A 17823-nucleotide genomic window follows, 5' to 3' on the forward strand; every position below is an offset into this window, starting at 1 on the left:
ATCAGGGTCTAGTGCTATATATTATAAAAACATTACAGAGGGCTGGATCACATCAATATCAGGGTCTAGTGCTATATATTATAAAGACATTTCAGAGGGCTGGATCGCATCAATATCAGGGTCTAGTGCTGTATATTATAAAGACATTTCAGAGGGCTGGATCGCATCAATATCAGGGTCTAGTGCTATATATTATAAAGACATTTCAGAGGGCTGGATCGCATCAATATCAGGGTCTAGTGCTGTATATTATAAAGACATTTCAGAGGGCTGGATCGCATCAATATCAGGGTCTGCTATATATTCTAAGGGACCCTCATTTAATTCTCTCGCTGTCTGTCTCTCCCCTCTCTCTCCAGGGTTACCTCATTTCTCCGAGGAGCCCCGGGACTTTGCCGTGGTAGCGAACAGGACCCTCAATCTGAGCTGCCGAGCGCACGGCCCCCCGGAGCCAGTGAGGGTGATCTGGCTGCAGGACGGGGCCCCCCTCAACACGCTGCTCGATCCCATCGCCCTGTCCCCCTCCACTCTCACTCTCAGAGGTACGGACACCCCACCGATCAATACATCCATCAGGAGATTATAAAGACATTTCAGAGGGCTGGATCGCATCAATATCAGGGTCTAGTGCTATATATTATAAAGACATTTCAGAGGGCTGGATCGCATCAATATCAGGGTCTAGTGCTGTATATTATAAAGACATTTCAGAGGGCTGGATCGCATCAATATCAGGGTCTAGTGCTGTATATTATAAAGACATTTCAGAGAGCTGGATCGCATCAATATCAGGGTCTAGTGCTGTATATTATAAAGACATTTCAGAGGGCTGGATCGCATCAATATCAGGGTCTAGTGCTGTATATTATAAAGACATTTCAGAGGGCTGGATCGCATCAATATCAGGGTCTAGTGCTGTATATTATAAAGACATTTCAGAGGGCTGGATTGCATCAATATCAGGGTCTAGTGCTGTATATTATAAAGACATTTCAGAGGGCTGGATCTCATCAATATCAGGGTCTAGTGCTGTATATTATAAAGACATTTCAGAGGGCTGGATCGCATCAATATCAGGGTCTAGTGCTGTATATTATAAAGACATTTCAGAGGGCTGGTTCGCATCAATATCAGGGTCTAGTGCTGTATATTATAAAGACATTTCAGAGGGCTGGATCGCATCAATATCAGGGTCTAGTGCTGTATATTATAAAGACATTTCAGAGGGCTGGTTCGCATCAATATCAGGGTCTAGTGCTGTATATTATAAAGACATTTCAGAGGGCTGGATCGCATCAATATCAGGGTCTAGTGCTGTATATTATAAAGACATTTCAGAGGGCTGGTTCGCATCAATATCAGGGTCTAGTGCTGTATATTATAAAGACATTTCAGAGGGCTGGTTCGCATCAATATCAGGGTCTAGTGCTGTATATTATAAAGACATTTCAGAGGGCTGGATCGCATCAATATCAGGGTCTAGTGCTGTATATTATAAAGACATTTCAGAGGGCTGGATCACATCAATATCAGGGTCTAGTGCTGTATATTATAAAGACATTTCAGAGGGCTGGTTCGCATCAATATCAGGCTCTGCTGTGTACGATAAGGGTATCCCTCACTGCCAGATATATGAAGAAGCCTCAGAGCTTTCCAGCTCCAGCTCCAGTCAGGTCAGACAAAGCTACTGAATCATAAGTTATAAATATTTAGACTAACTAGCGTTTGTATTAGTCACTGTGGATCGCAGAGCTGGCTCTAAACAACAGATGTTGGGAGCTTTTTTTTTTTAACCACGAAACTGTTTTATTTGATTTCATTCTCCCTCCTTGTATCTGGGTGGCCACGTCTGCTCTGTTTTTTATATATAAAAAAAAAATTTTTTTTTTGGTGAGCTGCAGAGTCACTTTGAATAGGACCTCAGCTTTCTGAAGGACGGCACACAAGGAGGTTCAGCCCCTTTCTTTAACCACTGAACCTCCAAGCCTCCCATTTACAAAGAGCACTAGCCAGAGTTTTAATATGTATTTATTTTACATCTCATTAGCACTAGTAATATTATCACCACCTCCCTTATTTCATGTAGTGCTAAACAAGGCTTTCAAATATACACCACAGTAACCCCCCCCCCCCCCAAACCCCTTTAGCGTCGTTTAAATAAATCATAAAATAAAACTTATGAATAAGGATTTCAAAAAAGCAGAACCAAGATTTGTTGCTCAGCTTTATTTTTTTAAAAACCCACAAAAACTAAAATAAAAAACATCCTGTTCCCTTCGTCAGCACGACACCGAGCCCGCTTCCTGAAGCCATCTGCTTTCAATTGCAAACTTCAGGAACAAAAAGGCGTGAGTCGTCTTGAAAAAAAACAAAAAAAACCAAAAACTCCAACATGAAACCGTAACAGCACTCGTTCAGTTAAAGGAGATTCTGCAGCGTCTGTGACCTGTGTATTCTGTGTCCTATTCAGAGATACTTAAAAGATACATTCAAAGTCTTTCTCAGTGTCTTCAACAGAAATGTGAATTAAAATTCCTTAAGACAGTCCTTGGGGTTTTGTGAACAGGATTCCTGACCTGAACTCAAGATTACTTTGTTATTGAGTGACTAACTCCCTTTCTTCCTCTCTGTCTGTCTGTGTGTCTGTCTGTGTGTCTGTGTGTCTGTCTGTCTGTCTGTCTGTCTGTCTGTCTGTCTGTGTCTGTGTGTCTGTGTGTCTGTCTGTGTGTCTGTGTCTGTCTGTGTGTCTGTGTGTCTGTGTCTGTGTGTCTGTGTGTCTGTCTTGCAGGGCTCAACAGCAGCAGCTCGTTCTCATGTGAAGCTCACAACAAGAAAGGGGTGGCCACGTCCACGACGGGCACAGTCACAGGTAGGGTCCCTAAACTTCATACTGTGCCAAGCTAGGGGCTCCCCAAAATTCAGGGGGCGAGGTGGGAAGTAAAGGCAACTTCACCCATATAAAAGTTTCACATAATAAAAAGCAAAGCAAAGTGTAATAAAGCACAGTGAAAGCATTGTAAAGCACAGAGAGGTCTGGTAAAGCATAGGGAAGCATTGTAAAGCACAGAGAGGTCTGGTAAAGCACAGGGAAGCATTGTAAAGCACAGAGAGGTATGGTAAAGCACAGGGAAGCATTGTAAAGCACAGAGAGGTCTGGTAAAGCATAGGGAAGCATTGTAAAGCACAGAGAGGTCTGGTAAAGCATAGGGAAGCATTGTAAAGCACAGAGAGGTCTGGTAAAGCACAGGGAAGCATTGTAAAGCACAGAGAGGTCTGGTAAAGCATAGGGAAGCATTGTAAAGCACAGAGAGGTGTGGTAAAGCATAGGGAAGCATTGTAAAGCACAGAGAGGTCTGGTAAAGCATAGGGAAGCATTGTAAAGCACAGAGAGGTCTGGTAAAGCATAGTGAAGCATTGTTAAGCACAGAGAGGTCTGGTAAAGCATAGGGAAGCATTGTAAAGCACAGAGAGGTCTGGTAAAGCATAGGCAAGCATTGTAAAGCACAGAGAGGTCTGGTAAAGCATAGGCAAGCATTGTAAAGCACAGAGAGGTGTGGTAAAGCATAGGGAAGCATTGTAAAGCACAGAGAGGTCTGGTAAAGCACAGGGAAGCATTGTAAAGCACAGAGAGGTCTGGTAAAGCACAGGGAAGCATTGTAAAGCACAGAGAGGTCTGGTAAAGCATAGGGAAGCATTGTAAAGCACAGAGAGGTCTGGTAAAGCATAGGGAAGCATTGTAAAGCACATAGAGGTCTGGTAAAGCATAGGGAAGCATTGTAAAGCACAGATAGGTATGGTAAAGCATAGGGAAGCATTGTAAAGCACAGAGAGGTCTGGTAAAGCATAGGGAAGCATTGTAAAGCACAGAGAGGTCTGGTAAAGCATAGGGAAGCATTGCAAAGCACAGAGAGGTCTGGTAAAGCATAGGGAAGCATTGTAAAGCACAGAGAGGTCTGGTAAAGCATAGGGAAGCATTGTAAAGCACAGAGAGGTCTGGTAAAGCATAGGGAAGCATTGTAAAGCACAGAGAGGTCTGGTAAAGCATAGGGAAGCATTGTAAAGCACAGAGAGGTCTGGTAAAGCATAGGCAAGCATTGTAAAGCACAGAGAGGTAGCTAAACTATAGTAAATTACTGTAGTAATTATTATAAGAGTAACAACAACTAAAAAGTGATTTCCTGAAAGTTGCGTGTGTTTTTTTATTTTAATAATTCTTATTTTTTACATGCGGAAGTTATCCCAGACAAGCCTCAGAAACTCAAGCTGTACTCAAGAACCAACAGGTCGCTGGAGATCTCATGGGAGCCCGGGTTCGGGGGGGTGTACCCCATAACTGTGTACTCCATGGAGGTAGGATGGAAATAAGACTCTGTCTGTCTGTGTGTGTGTCAGTGTGTGTGTGTGTGTCAGTGTGAGTCTGAATGTGTTTGTGTGTGTCTGATTGTGTAAGTGTGTGGGTGTTAGTGTGTGTGTGTGTGTGTGTGTCTCCCTTCAATGTCAGTGTGAGTGTGGAGTCGGGTGCTGTGCTATGACTCAGTGGTTTCATTCAGCAATGCAGTGGTCAGCTCATCTCACTGGACCCTGGCTCCCATCTGCTACCTCAGCTCTTTCACTTCTCTCTTTCTCGGTTTCTATTTCTCTCTCTCTCTGGTTTTCTCCCTAAGTGCTCCAGTGACCAGCAATCGTGTTTCACTGTGCTTTACAATGCTTCCCTATGCTTTACCAGACCTCTCTGTGCTTTACAATGCTTCCCTGTGCTTTACCAGACCTCTCTGTGCTTTACAATGCTTCCCTATGCTTTACCACACCTCTCTGTGCTTTACAATGCTTCCCTATGCTTTACCAGACCTCTCTGTGCTTTACAATGCTTCCCTATGCTTTACCAGACCTCTCTGTGCTTTACAATGCTTCCCTATGCTTTACCACACCTCTCTGTGATTTACAATGCTTCCCTATGCTGTACCAGACCTCTCTGTGCTTTACAATGCTTCCCTATGCTTTACCACACCTCTCTGTGCTTTACAATGCTTCCCTATGCTTTACCAGACCTCTCTGTGCTTTACAATGCTTCCCTATGCTTTACCATACCTCTCTGTGCTTTACAGTGCTTTACCAGGCTTTCACTGTGCTTTACTGTGAACTTTTACAAGGGATTTGAATTACAGATTGTTACAGTTTTTTTTAACTGTTTTACCTCGGAAATGAGCAATCCCTTTGGTACTGAGTACCCAGCCCTTCATGCATCATGATCTCATTCATCAAACATCACAGTTCTCTCTCTCTCTCTCTCTCTCTCTCTCTCTCTCTCTCTCTCTCTCTCTCTCTCACTCTCTGAGTTTGGTTTCTTATGAAAAACAAAACGATTGTTTTGTGAGTCTGGTCAGTGTTTTGAGACATGTTTGTTTCCAGAAGGTCATGAGTCACTGTGGTTCTTTCAGGCATGCTGCAGTCGCCTCTCACCTTATACAAGTCTCCCACAGTAACAGCGCAGCAGAGTGTAATACAGCACAGTGAAAGCATGGTACAGCATCGGCAAGCATGATACATCAGTATAAACTGGCAAACGCATCATATAATCATGGGGGGAAAACTGCAAAAATACCATAATACATTTTTATAAGGAGATATATATATATATATATATATATATATATCCAGCCCTCTGAAATGTCTTTATAATATACAGCACTAGACCCTAATATTGATGCAATCCAGCCCTCTGAAATGTCTTTATAATATACAGCACTAGACCCTGATATTGATGCAATCCAGCCCTCTGAAATGTCTTTATAATATACAGCACTAGACCCTGATATTGATGAGATCCAGCCCTCTGAAATGTCTTCATAATATACAGCACTAGACCCTGATATTGATGCGATCCAGCCCTCTGAAATGTCTTTATAATATACAGCACTAGACCCTAATATTGATGCAATCCAGCCCTCTGAAATGTCTTTATAATATACAGCACTAGACCCTAATATTGATGCAATCCAGCCCTCTGAAATGTCTTTATAATATACAGCACTAGACCCTGATATTGATGCGATCCAGCCCTCTGAAATGTCTTTATAATATACAGCACTAGACCCTGATATTGATGTGATCCAGCCCTCTGAAATGTCTTTATAATATACAGCACAAGACCCTGATATTGATGCGATCCAGCCCTCTGAAATGTCTTTATAATATATATTTGTTCCATCATCAAAAGCCAGCAAAGTGCAGGACTCTCTTGCTCTTGCTCTTGCTCTTGCTCTTGCTCTTGCTCTCTCTCTCTCTCTCTCGCTCTCAATGTTATTGGGATCACAGGGACCCCAGGAGCTATAGGACAGAATGGCACACAGGTCACAGAGACAGATTTTCTCTTTGTTTTTGCTTCAACAGCACCACTGCTGGGAATTAAAATCAGCAGCCATGCGGTTTCAGTTCGATGGGGGATTTTTGTGTTCTCTCTGAAGATATGCTTGCTAGTGCATTCTTATGACCTGCTAGTAACTCCAGACGGCCACTCTTGACCAAAGACATTGAGAAACGCTTCTGCGTCGAAAAGTCTGTCCGAAGTTTTGTTTTTTTTAAAAAGGACAGATTCATCATGTTTTAGAGGACTTTATTTTTCAAGAGATTGTCCCAGTCTTTTTTAAAATGTAACTGCTGTTTTTTTTTTATTCAAGGTATCTCAGGGATGGGGATAAGACTCCTGTTGCACAGCAGTGTGATCCAGTCCTGGTTTCACTAGGAGTTTAATATTAAGACACACCTGAGCTTGTTATCCACACACACTGGGGGCTGATCAAGCTGGTAGTAAAACCTGGACTGGGTGACACTGCTGTGCAATAGGAGTCTTATTTCCAGCTCTGGTATCTGAAGGACATGCCTGAGATATTACAGTTATCTAAATGAATGTGTTTTTCTTGTAGTTTATTTCATAGACCTCTGTACACCAGGGTGTAACCATTAACCTGCCCCCCCCCCCCAACAATCTCCCCACTTTTAGATGAAGGAAATTCAAGTCGATTGGGATTTCCACCTATAGAAGACGTGACTCGCAGCCCTGGATAAAGCAGATGTAACTCAACTTCTCCTTTGCTGGGAGATGAGGGCTAATGGGCGCTCTGTTAAAACGCTGACTCGCCCCCTCTACACTTTTTTTTCTATTGCCACAGGTCTCCGAGTTCAGCGGAGGCCACGTGATCTACAATCAGAACGTCAAGGCCCCGCCCCTGCGTCACGTGATCCCGGGCCTGGCTCCATTCACAGAATACCGCGTCCGTCTGCGCTGCCGCAGCAGCGAGGGGGTTTCTGATTGGACAGACTGGGTGACCATGGCAACGCTGGAAGGAGGTGCGTCTTTAAATGCGTTCAGCTCTGCGGTTCGTCTAAAATGGTTTATGAACTGTAATTTGTTTTAGAAAGTCAAATTATGTTTTTTTTTTTTTTTTTTTTTTTTTTTACTTTGACAAAAAAAATGCGTTAATGACGACCTCGAGTAAAATGCACTGAGAATTGTACACTCTAGCGGGATGTCGAACTTTACCTCGGCGTGTTTCAACATAACCTTCAGATTTGAACAGCGGTGTACACAAAACAAAACGAAACAAATTAAATAAATAAAACACAGTCACAGTCTTTCAGTCCCCCAGCCCCCTCTCTAAGTAAATAAATACATGAGATCTCTGTGGGAGCAGGAATGGAGTGGGAATTTAAAAACCACAAATGCATCCCCGGATTCCAGCCAGAGTTCCCAAGCTTTTTCCAAAGGTGTGGGTGTTGGGAAAAGCTCTCCCAGCCAACGGCGGTGTATTCAGATTTAAACGAGACGCAGCCATTCGCTGCTTGTCTTGGACAGGAAACGCTGGTCTGCTGAACTTTTAAGATTTATGTTACCGCCTCTCTCTCTCTCTTTCTCCCTCTCTCGTTCTCTCCCTCTCCTGCTCTCTTTCTCCCTCTCATCCCTCACTCTTCTTTCTTTCTCTCTCTCTCTTTCTCTTCTCGTCCACTATTCCAACTGTTCCGTCTCTCCATTCCTTCTTTGATCTCTCTCCTTCTCTCTCACTGTTGGAACAGTCAGGAGGAGGGGTGGGGGGTTCTTGAGTGGAGAAAACGTGGGAGTGGAGAGGAGGAGGGGGGGGGGGGGGGGGTTGGGTTGGATCTATCAGACACATGTGGAAACAATTGAAGCCCCAAAACGAATTCCTGACATCATCATCATCGCTAGCTGGAGATCCAAGGCAGGGGCAGGAAATAGAGTGACTGAGGGGAGAGGGGAGAGGGGAGGGGTTCGTGCCTATGATTATGATGATGATGATGATTATTATTATATCACATATTATTAAATCATAAAGCCACTCTCGGCCAATGAAAACACCAGATGTCAGAACATTCCAGAACGTTTACGAGCGTGTCGTTAAGCTGAGTTGAGCAGAAAGCCACTTTTTCAGGAACAGCGGTTTGAAACCCGGGAGACCTAGTTTGAGGCAAAAGCCCAAGTCTCCACTGGTCTGGCCTGCTGTGCAGCGGCCTGAAGCCCTGCCTCCTGAAGTTCCAAGCTGCAAAGTGGCTTCGTGTTCCCTCAGCTTTAGAATCCCGACTGACGGAAATCTGTGCCTCAATCTGGTTGTGAAACTTACAAAGATTCATGTGCAAGAGAAAAATATACATCGGGACATCAGCTCGGTAATGAAATAATCTCAGCTGAGCCTTCACTGAAAAGCCTGGCCCATCCTTCTACTCCTCTGCCATTATTATTATTATTATTATTATTATTATTATTATTGTTATTATTGTTTCAGTGCCGAGTCTCGCTCCCGCTAATGTCAGCGCAGAGTACAACGGCAGCCTCGCTCTAGTGAAGTGGGAGGAGCCAGCGGGTCGGCTGAACGGGGTTCTGAGAGGATACCGGCTGGCCTATCGGAGCCAGGAATCAGGAGAGGTGAGCTACTGACTGTGAGAGACCCTCTCCCCCTGCCCCTGTCCCTCTCCCTCTGCCCCTGTCCCCGTCCCTCTCCCCCTGGCCCCTGTCCCTCTCCCCCTCCCCTGTCCCTCTCACTCTCACTCACCTCTCTCTCTCTCTTTCTCTGGCTGCAGTTGATAGACACAGGTAACGCCACAGAGATGACCTTCAACCTCTCCCTTCCCGGGAGCAACCTCTCTGTGCGGGTGTGCGCGTACACCGGGGCGGGGCAGGGGCCCTGGAGTCTCCCCCTCAGCCTCTCCTCCTTCCAGCCAGGTGAGGGCCTGCTATTTCCGAGACTGCAACAAAACTGAACAAAACACGCTGCTTTACTGTAACCCAGAGCTGGCCAAAAAAACCAAACGAACCCTGAGAAACGTTTCCCATAGTAAAAGCACAGCACAGTGACAGCATGGTAAAGCATAAGGAGACAAAAACGATAGATGTAGAACTAATGGAAGGAAAAAGCCTTCGTGTTTCACGACTGCACAGCACACGAGAGCAGGAGCCTCATGTTTAACATGCTAGACACACAGCTTGTATCTCAATGAAATCACTGATATCTCAATGAAATCACTGATATCTCAATGAAATCACTGACAGCTGTTTTGTCTTTTTTCCTTGTTCACACAGAGATGGGAGGCCTGCAATCTGGAGGTAAGAAGAACCGGGGGTTAGAGTTTGTGGACTGTTTGTAGAGAAGAGACAAACCTCCCTCTGTCTCTCCCTCTCCCTATCTCCCTCCCCCTGTCTTTCCATCGATAGACAGATCATGGCTCCTCACCAAAAAGTATTACCAAGTCACTACTTAGTTGAGTGACGTGTGTGTGTGTGTGTGTGTGTGTGTGTGAAATCAACGTACAAACATTGAAAAGAAAAACCACACGACTTCCACTGATTTTAATACTTGCAGAGGCCTGGATCACTCCATTCATTTCAATAGGGATCGTAGAGGACTGAACCACTCCATTCATTTCAATAGGGATTGTAGAGGACTGGACCACTCCATTCATTTCAATAGGGATATATTAATGTACAGCTCTCTCTCTCTCTATATATATATCCCTTTTCTTTCTTTCTTTTCTCCTCTCTATCTCACTCTCTGTCTCACCCTCTCTCACTCTCCAGTGTCACCAGCTGTGTTTTCCTGGCACTGGTGGTACGTTGCCATGGCTGTTGCCGTGGCGATTGCCTGCGCGGTCATGGTCGGCGTGTACGTCGCACGACTCCGCAAGAAAGAGACGCAATACGGGTGAGTCCTAAAAAACCCTGCGCCCCTCGTAACCATTAAACACAGTAACGGCACAGCACAGTGTGATACAGCACAGTGTGATACAGCACAGTGTGATACAGCACAGTGCAAGCATGGTAAAGCATAGGGAAGCATTGTAAAGCATACAGAGGTCTGGTAAAGCATAGGGAAGCATTGTAAAGCACAGAGAGGTCTGGTAAAGCATAGGGAAGCATTGTATAGCACGGAGAGGTCTGGTAAAGCATAGGGAAGCATTGTAAAGCACAGAGAGGTCTGGTAAAGCATAGGGAAGCATTGTAAAGCACAGAGAGGTCTGGTAAAGCATAGGGAAGCATTGTAAAGCAGATAGGTCTGGTAAAGCATAGGCAAGCATTGTAAAGCACAGAGAGGTCTGGTAAAGCATAGGAAAGCATTGTAAAGCACAGAGAGGTGTGGTAAAGCATAGGGAAGCATTGTAAAGCACAGATAGGTCTGGTAAAGCATAGGGAAGCATTGTAAAGCACAGAGAGGTCTGGTAAAGCATAGGGAAGCATTGTAAAGCACAGAGAGGTCTGGTAAAGCATAGGGAAGCATTGTAAAGCACAGAGAGGTCTGGTAAAGCATAGGGAAGCATTGTAAAGCACAGATAGGTCTGGTAAAGCATAGGGAAGCATTGTAAAGCACAGAGAGGTCTGGTAAAGCATAGGGAAGCATTGTAAAGCACAGAGAGGTCTGGTAAAGCACAGGGAAGCATTGTAAAGCACATAGAGGTCTGGTAAAGCATAGGGAAGCATTGTAAAGCACAGAGAGGTCTGGTAAAGCATAGGGAAGCATTGTAAAGCACAGAGAGGTCTGGTAAAGCATAGGGAAGCATTGTAAAGCAGATAGGTCTGGTAAAGCATAGGCAAGCATTGTAAAGCACAGAGAGGTCTGGTAAAGCATAGGAAAGCATTGTAAAGCACAGAGAGGTGTGGTAAAGCATAGGGAAGCATTGTAAAGCACAGAGAGGTCTGGTAAAGCATAGGGAAGCATTGTAAAGCACAGAGAGGTCTGGTAAAGCATAGGGAAGCACTGTAAAGCACAGAGAGGTCTGGTAAAGCATGGGGAAGCATTGTAAAGCACAGAGAGGTCTGGTAAAGCATGGGGAAGCATTGTAAAGCACAGAGAGGTCTGCTAAAGCACAGGGAAGCATTGTAAAGCACAGAGAGGTCTGGCAAAGCATAGGGAAGCATTGTAAAGCACAGAGAGGTCTGGTAAAGCATAGGGAAGCATTGTAAAGCACAGAGAGGTCTGGTAAAGCACAGGGAAGCATTGTAAAGCACAGAGGTCTGGTAAAGCACAGGGAAGCATTGTAAAGCACAGAGAGGTCTGGTAAAGCATAGGGAAGCATTGTAAAGCACAGAGCGGTCTGGTAAAGCACAGAGAGGTCTGGTAAAGCATAGGGAAGCATTGTAAAGCACAGAGGTCTGGTAAAGCATAGGGAAGCATTGTAAAGCACAGAGAGGTCTGGTAAAGCATAGGGAAGCATTGTAAAGCAGAGAGAGGTCTGGTAAAGCATAGGGAAGCATTGTAAAGCACAGAGAGGTCTGGTAAAGCATAGGGAAGCATTGTAAAGCACAGAGAGGTCTGGTAAAGCATAGGGAAGCATTGTAAAGCACAGAGAGGTCTGCTAAAGCATAGGGAAGCATTGTAAAACACAGAGAGGTATATTAAAAAAACAAAAAACACACACACACAAGTTCCGAATAAAATAAAAAACACATTTTAAATAGAATCAACTGGAGCAGCAGAAGCAAACACAACCCAATCCCCACAGTCTAAAACGTCAAACTGACCGTGGAAAAGATGCTGTCGACATTGAGGAAGCTCCCCAGGAATGAATGACATGAGAGGCACACACACAGAGCACGGGTTCAAAGAGTGAACATATCTTCATCTAGAAAACAAGCAGGGATTTCACTGAAGATGATACAATGCAATTGAATTGCAGATAAGTGACTTGCATTGAATTGAATTGAATTGCATACAAGTCATTTGCATTGAATTGAACTGAATTACATACAAGTGGTTTGCATTGAACTGAACTGAATTACATACAAGTGGTTTGCATTGAACTGAACTGAATTACATACAAGTGATTTGCATTGAATTGAATTGAATTACATACAAGTGATTTGCATTGAACTGAACTGAACTGCATATAAGTGATCTGAATTGAAATGAAATAAAATGAACTGCATTGAATATGTTCCATTGTAACACACAAGCGTCTCAGTGTGCCTCCATGAATGCACCTGCGCTGCACCGGGAGCGTCTCCTGACTCCCTGTCTCCTGCGTTTGTTCGCAGGGAAGCGTTCGAGCCGATGATGGAGAGAGGAGAGCTGGTGGTGCGCTACCGAGCGCGGCGATCCTACAGCCGCAGAACCACAGAGGCCACGCGTGAGTACCGCTGACAGAGCACGCAACAACGCTGTGAAAACGCCGTGCCTTCCTGTTCTGCTTCTCCGTGCTTTCACTATGGGAGTCGCAGTACATCTTTTTGCAGAAGTACATTTTTATTGCAGGATATAACCCTAACACAAAACCTAACCCTTTTCAATTGTGTACTTGCATATAGCGTGCAAAAACACTTCCACGTGAAGTCCGGTGTAACCCTGCATAATGACACTGTAGAGCTGTGGAAGCACACGTCTATAATAAACACTATGTAAACACACAGTCATTAGAGGCGCAATGTAAAGCGCTACCATATTTTCTCAACTTTTTGTAAAACATTTAAAGTGGGGGTGGGGGGGACTACTGCGGTTTTGTACTGTCAGCGACACAGCATGTACCCATTTTTTATATATATATTTAAAGGCTTGATAAGAGCTACTTAAGTTTAGCTCGGAACCAAACCAGCACAACGCACACAGAGGGACACTGTGCATTCACCCTGCGTTGAGACGCGCGTTGCCACGGCGACCCCTCGCGTCACAAAGACTCTGGCAGCTCAGCCGCGCGGCCTCTCAGACGTGCTGCAACGATCCTGCATGTTAATTACAAGCAACTAGACAGAGACGCTGTCGGCAGACTGCATTGTTTACAGTTTTATGCAAGGGTTAGTTTGGAAAATAAAAGGCACCGAGTCTTAAAAAAATGCTATCCCTCTTCCTTGTTTCGACTTACAGCAGCTTCCATTTTTGCTTCAAGTATTAGCTTGGTGGATCGTCCAAACAAGTTTTTTTTTTTTTTTTTTTTTTTTTTTTTAATATTACAAAGTTTATTTATTTTTTAAAACTCCCCGTGTACATTGTAGTGAGTCAGGCACGATGTCAGATTGGTCTTTATAAACACACACACACACACACCCAGGGACCGCTGTTCCACAATTAACGCCCACAGCTGGAAAAACATGACATGAAGTCCCTCCAGAGACGACCATGCGTTACTGCCTCCCTCTAGTGGCTATCGTGCAGTACTGCGCCCTCTAGAGCCTGGCTATGGAGGATGCAGTCTATACTTCTATGCTCAGTTTCGTTGCTCGTTCAAATGCTGAGGGACAGTACTGTGTGTGGCGCTTCGAAGTTGGGGTGTACTGATACCTTAGACAAGTATTTGTCAGCTGGTATTAAATAAATGTCAGTTCACAGAATTGTAAAAGGTGAGGGTTTTCTCCCTCTCCTCCTCCCCCCTCTCTCCCTCCCCTCCCTGTCCCCCTCACTTGTTTTTGTTTGAAACTCTTGGCCGCCGCGCCGTGGAAAATTCGACTCAGATTAAGAGATGTCTGCGTTCCTGCTGATGTCACTCAGCTGGAGGGAAACAGAAAACAAGAGGGTTTCAGTCTCAGCAATGCTGGTGCAGATCCAAACACACAGGCGACACAGACCGTTCAACTGCTCCAAACACACAGGCCATAGAGACCGTTCAACTGCTCCAAACACACAGGCCATAGAGACCAATTTAATTTCTTTTTTGTTTTAATTGTTCATTTTTTTTTTACCAACTAGCTTTTTATCTTAGTTTTTGTAAGCTTTCCAGCTCCCCGGACGAGAGGAAAAATCACTTCCAATCAGCTTTCAAAACTAGGAAATGGATCATCTTTTTGCAATAGAATTCCCTGGACTTTTGTCTGAATTTGCTTTTAAAAATAAAAGTAGCAGCCAGCCCTGTGTGGGATCTGCAGCGCGTGTTAGAACATGATTTGTGTTTTGTGTGTTCCTTTAATCTGAGGTCATGAATGACATCATCACCTGTGAAGCATTCCGACCTGTCTGTGTTGAACACAGACAGATATGCGTGGAGATACCTAGTCCTGCGTTCTCTTATAACAGTCTCCCATAGTAACAGCACAGCACAGTGAAAGCATGGTAAAGCACAGAGAGGTCTGGTAAAGCATAGGGAAGCATTGTAAAGCACAGAGAGGTCTGGTAAAGCATAGGGAAGCATTGTAAAGCACAGAGAGGTCTGGTAAAGCACAGGGAAGCATTGTAAAGCACAGAGAGGTCTGGTAAAGCACAGAGAGGTCTGGTAAAGCATAGGGAAGCATTGTAAAGCACAGAGATGTCTGGTAAAACATAGGGAAGCATTGTAAAGCACAGAGAGGTCTGGTAAAGCATAGGGACGCATTGTAAAGCACAGAGAGGTCTGGTAAAGCATAGGGAAGCATTGTAAAGCACAGAGAGGTCTGGTAAAGCACAGAGAGGTCTGGTAAAGCATAGGGAAGCATTGTAAAGCACAGAGAGGTGTGGTAAAGCATAGGGAAGCATTGTAAAGCACAGAGAGGTCTGGTAAAGCATAGGGAAGCATTGTAAAGCACAGAGAGGTCTGGTAAAGCATAGGGAAGCATTGTAAAGCACAGAGAGGTCTGGTAAAGCATAGGGAAGCATCATAAAGCACAGAGGTATGGTAAAGCATAGGGAAGCATTGTAAAGCACAGAGAGGTCTGGTAAAGCATAGGGAAGCATTGTAAAGCACAGAGAGGTCTGGTAAAGCATAGGGAAGCATTGTAAAGCACAGAGAGGTGGTAAAGCATAGGGAAGCATTGTAAAGCACAGAGAGGTGGTAAAGCCCAGCCCTGTGTAATGCTGCACAGTGTATGCAGTACTATTATTATTTGTTTGTTTAGCAGACGCCTTTATCCAAGGTGACTTACAGAGACTAGGGTGTGTGAACTATGCATCAGCTGCAGAGTCACTTACAACTACGTCTCACCCGAAAGACGGAGCACAAGGAGGTGAAGTGACTTGCTCAGGGTCACACAATGAATCAGTGGCTGAGGTGGGATTTGAACCGGGGACCTCCTGGTTACAAGCCCATTTCTTTAACCACTGGACCACAAAGCCTCCTTACACCTTACACCCTACTAACACTGTGTTCTCCTCCCTGTCTTGCAGTAAACACTCTGGGCATCAGTGACGAACTCAAAGAGAAGCTGCAGGATGTGATGGTGGATCGACACAGACTGACACTCGGGAAGACGTTAGGAGAAGGTATTGCACGCTCCCTCCCTCCCTCCCTCCCTCCCTCTCTCCATCTCTCCCTAGCAAAGACACTGGGAGAAGGTACTGCACACTCCCTCCCTCTCTCCCCCTCCCTCGTTTTAAGAGTGTATTCATCGTTCCTTGTTCTTGTTGTTTCTCTCAGGGGAGTTCGGTTCGGTGATGCAAGGGCAGCTCAGTCAGGAGGACTACGTCCTCAAAGTTGCCGTGAAGACCATGAAAAGTGAGGAAGCACCAGCACTACTGTAGCGTCTCTGTGTGTCTCTGCATGAGCTCTTTGCACATGCAGAGAGTGTCTCGCTGTCTCTTTCACTGTATCTCTCTCTGTGTCTCTCTCTCTCTGCAGTAGCGAGTGTGTGATGTTAGCATCTCACTGTCTCTCCCTGCAGTAGCGAGTGTGTGATGTTAGCATCTCTCTGTCTCTCTCTCTGCAGTAGCGAGTGTGTGATGTTAGCATCTCACTGTCTCTCTCTCCCTGCAGTAGCGAGTGTGTGATGTTAGCATCTCTCTGTCAATTCAATTCAATTCAAATTGGCTTTATTGGCATGACAATAAAAATAATTGTGTTGCCAAAGCACATACATGGCATAACCAACTCAAATATACAGACAAAGAATTTTTCTTAATACTAACAGTATCCCTCCTCCCTCTATATTAATACAGTAAACAGAATCCCTCCCTTCCCCTCTATATCAAACAGTACCCCCTTCCCCCCTCTATATTAAACAGAATCCCCCTCCCTCCCTCTATTAAACAGAATCCCCCCTCCCTCAATTAAACAATACCCCCTCCCTCCCTCCCTCCCTCTCTCTATATTAAACAGAATCCCTCCCTCCCTCCCTCTCTCTTTTCCCTCTCTAGTGTGACGTGTTCACGGTCTGTCTCTCTCTCTGCAGTAGCGAGTGTGTGATGTTAGCATCTCTCTCTCTCTCTCCCTGCAGTAGCGAGTGTGTGATGTTAGCATCTCTCTGTCTCTCTCCCTGCAGTAGAGAGTGTGTGATGTTAGCATCTCTCTGTCTCTCTCCCTGCAGTAGAGAGTGTGTGATGTTAGCATCTCACTGTCTCTCTCTCCCTGCAGTAGAGAGTGTGTGATGTTAGCATCTCTCTGTCTCTCTCTGCAGTAGTGAGTGTGTGATGTTAGCATCTCTCTGTCTCTCTCCCTGCAGTAGCGAGTGTGTGATGTTAGCATCTCTCTGTCTCTCTCCCTGCAGTAGAGAGTGTGTGATGTTAGCATCTCACTGTCTCTCTCCCTGCAGTAGCGAGTGTGTGATGTTAGCATCTCACTGTCTCTCTCCCTGCAGTAGCGAGTGTGTGATGTTAGCATCTCACTGTCTCTCTCCCTGCACTAGCGAGTGTGTGATGTTAGCATCTCACTGTCTCTCTCCCTGCAGTAGCGAGTGTGTGATGTTAGCATCTCTCTGTCTCTCTCCCTGCAGTAGCGAGTGTGTGATGTTAGCATCTCTCTGTCTCTCTCTGCAGTAGTGAGTGTGTGATGTTAGCATCTCACTGTCTCTCTCTCCCTGCAGTAGAGAGTGTGTGATGTTAGCATCTCGCTGTCTCTCTCTGCAGTAGCGAGTGTGTGATGTTAGCATCTCGCTGTCTCTCTCTGCAGTAGTGAGTGTGTGATGTTAGCATCTCTCTGTCTCTCTCCCTGCAGTAGCGAGTGTGTGATGTTAGCATCTCACTGTCTCTCTCTGCAGTAGCGAGTGTGTGATGTTAGCATCTCACTGTCTCTCTCTGCAGTAGCGAGTGTGTGATGTTAGCATCTCACTGTCTCTCTCTCTCTGCAGTAGCTATCTGCACACGCAGTGAGATGGAGGATTTTCTTCGGGAAGCTGCCTGCATGAAGGAGTTTGATCATCCCAACGTCATGAAACTGATTGGTGAGGGAGGCCCTTTATATTGTACAGCAGTGTGTGTGTGTGTGTGTGTGTGTCTATGTCTGTGCTTTACAATAACCCTTCTCAAAGTGTACTGCTTTAGTATCCCCCTGGTAAAAGCACAGCACAGTGTAGTAAAGCACAGAGAAGATAATGAACCAGCCCCTTCTCAAAGTGTAGTAAAGCACTTTGAGAATATATATATAATAGGTGTTTCCTATTAAGAGGCAAGTCATAATTTCTAGCCCGACTGGGTTTTAATCTTTAATTCTAGT

General features: G+C 45.0%; 1 protein-coding gene across 2 annotated transcripts in view; it reads left to right on the forward strand.

Moving 5' to 3' along the window:
- Window positions 1-17823, forward strand: part of LOC117415498 (tyrosine-protein kinase receptor UFO) — a 30334-nt gene that overhangs the window by 8329 nt on the left and 4182 nt on the right. Inside the window, exons 4-15 of one of the 2 annotated variants that reach the window (XM_059026620.1) lie at window positions 360-542; window positions 2789-2869; window positions 4235-4350; window positions 7170-7347; window positions 8796-8935; window positions 9091-9232; window positions 9590-9613; window positions 10085-10208; window positions 12536-12627; window positions 15564-15659; window positions 15814-15891; window positions 17459-17551. In XM_059026620.1, the coding sequence (XP_058882603.1) occupies window positions 360-542; window positions 2789-2869; window positions 4235-4350; window positions 7170-7347; window positions 8796-8935; window positions 9091-9232; window positions 9590-9613; window positions 10085-10208; window positions 12536-12627; window positions 15564-15659; window positions 15814-15891; window positions 17459-17551 (1347 nt within the window). The remainder of the gene's footprint in view (window positions 1-359; window positions 543-2788; window positions 2870-4234; window positions 4351-7169; window positions 7348-8795; window positions 8936-9090; window positions 9233-9589; window positions 9614-10084; window positions 10209-12535; window positions 12628-15563; window positions 15660-15813; window positions 15892-17458; window positions 17552-17823) is intronic. The other variant, XM_059026621.1, reaches the window with a different exon arrangement.

The sequence above is a fragment of the Acipenser ruthenus genome, chromosome 7 (assembly GCF_902713425.1).
Source record: "Acipenser ruthenus chromosome 7, fAciRut3.2 maternal haplotype, whole genome shotgun sequence".
Taxonomy (NCBI): domain Eukaryota; kingdom Metazoa; phylum Chordata; class Actinopteri; order Acipenseriformes; family Acipenseridae; genus Acipenser; species Acipenser ruthenus.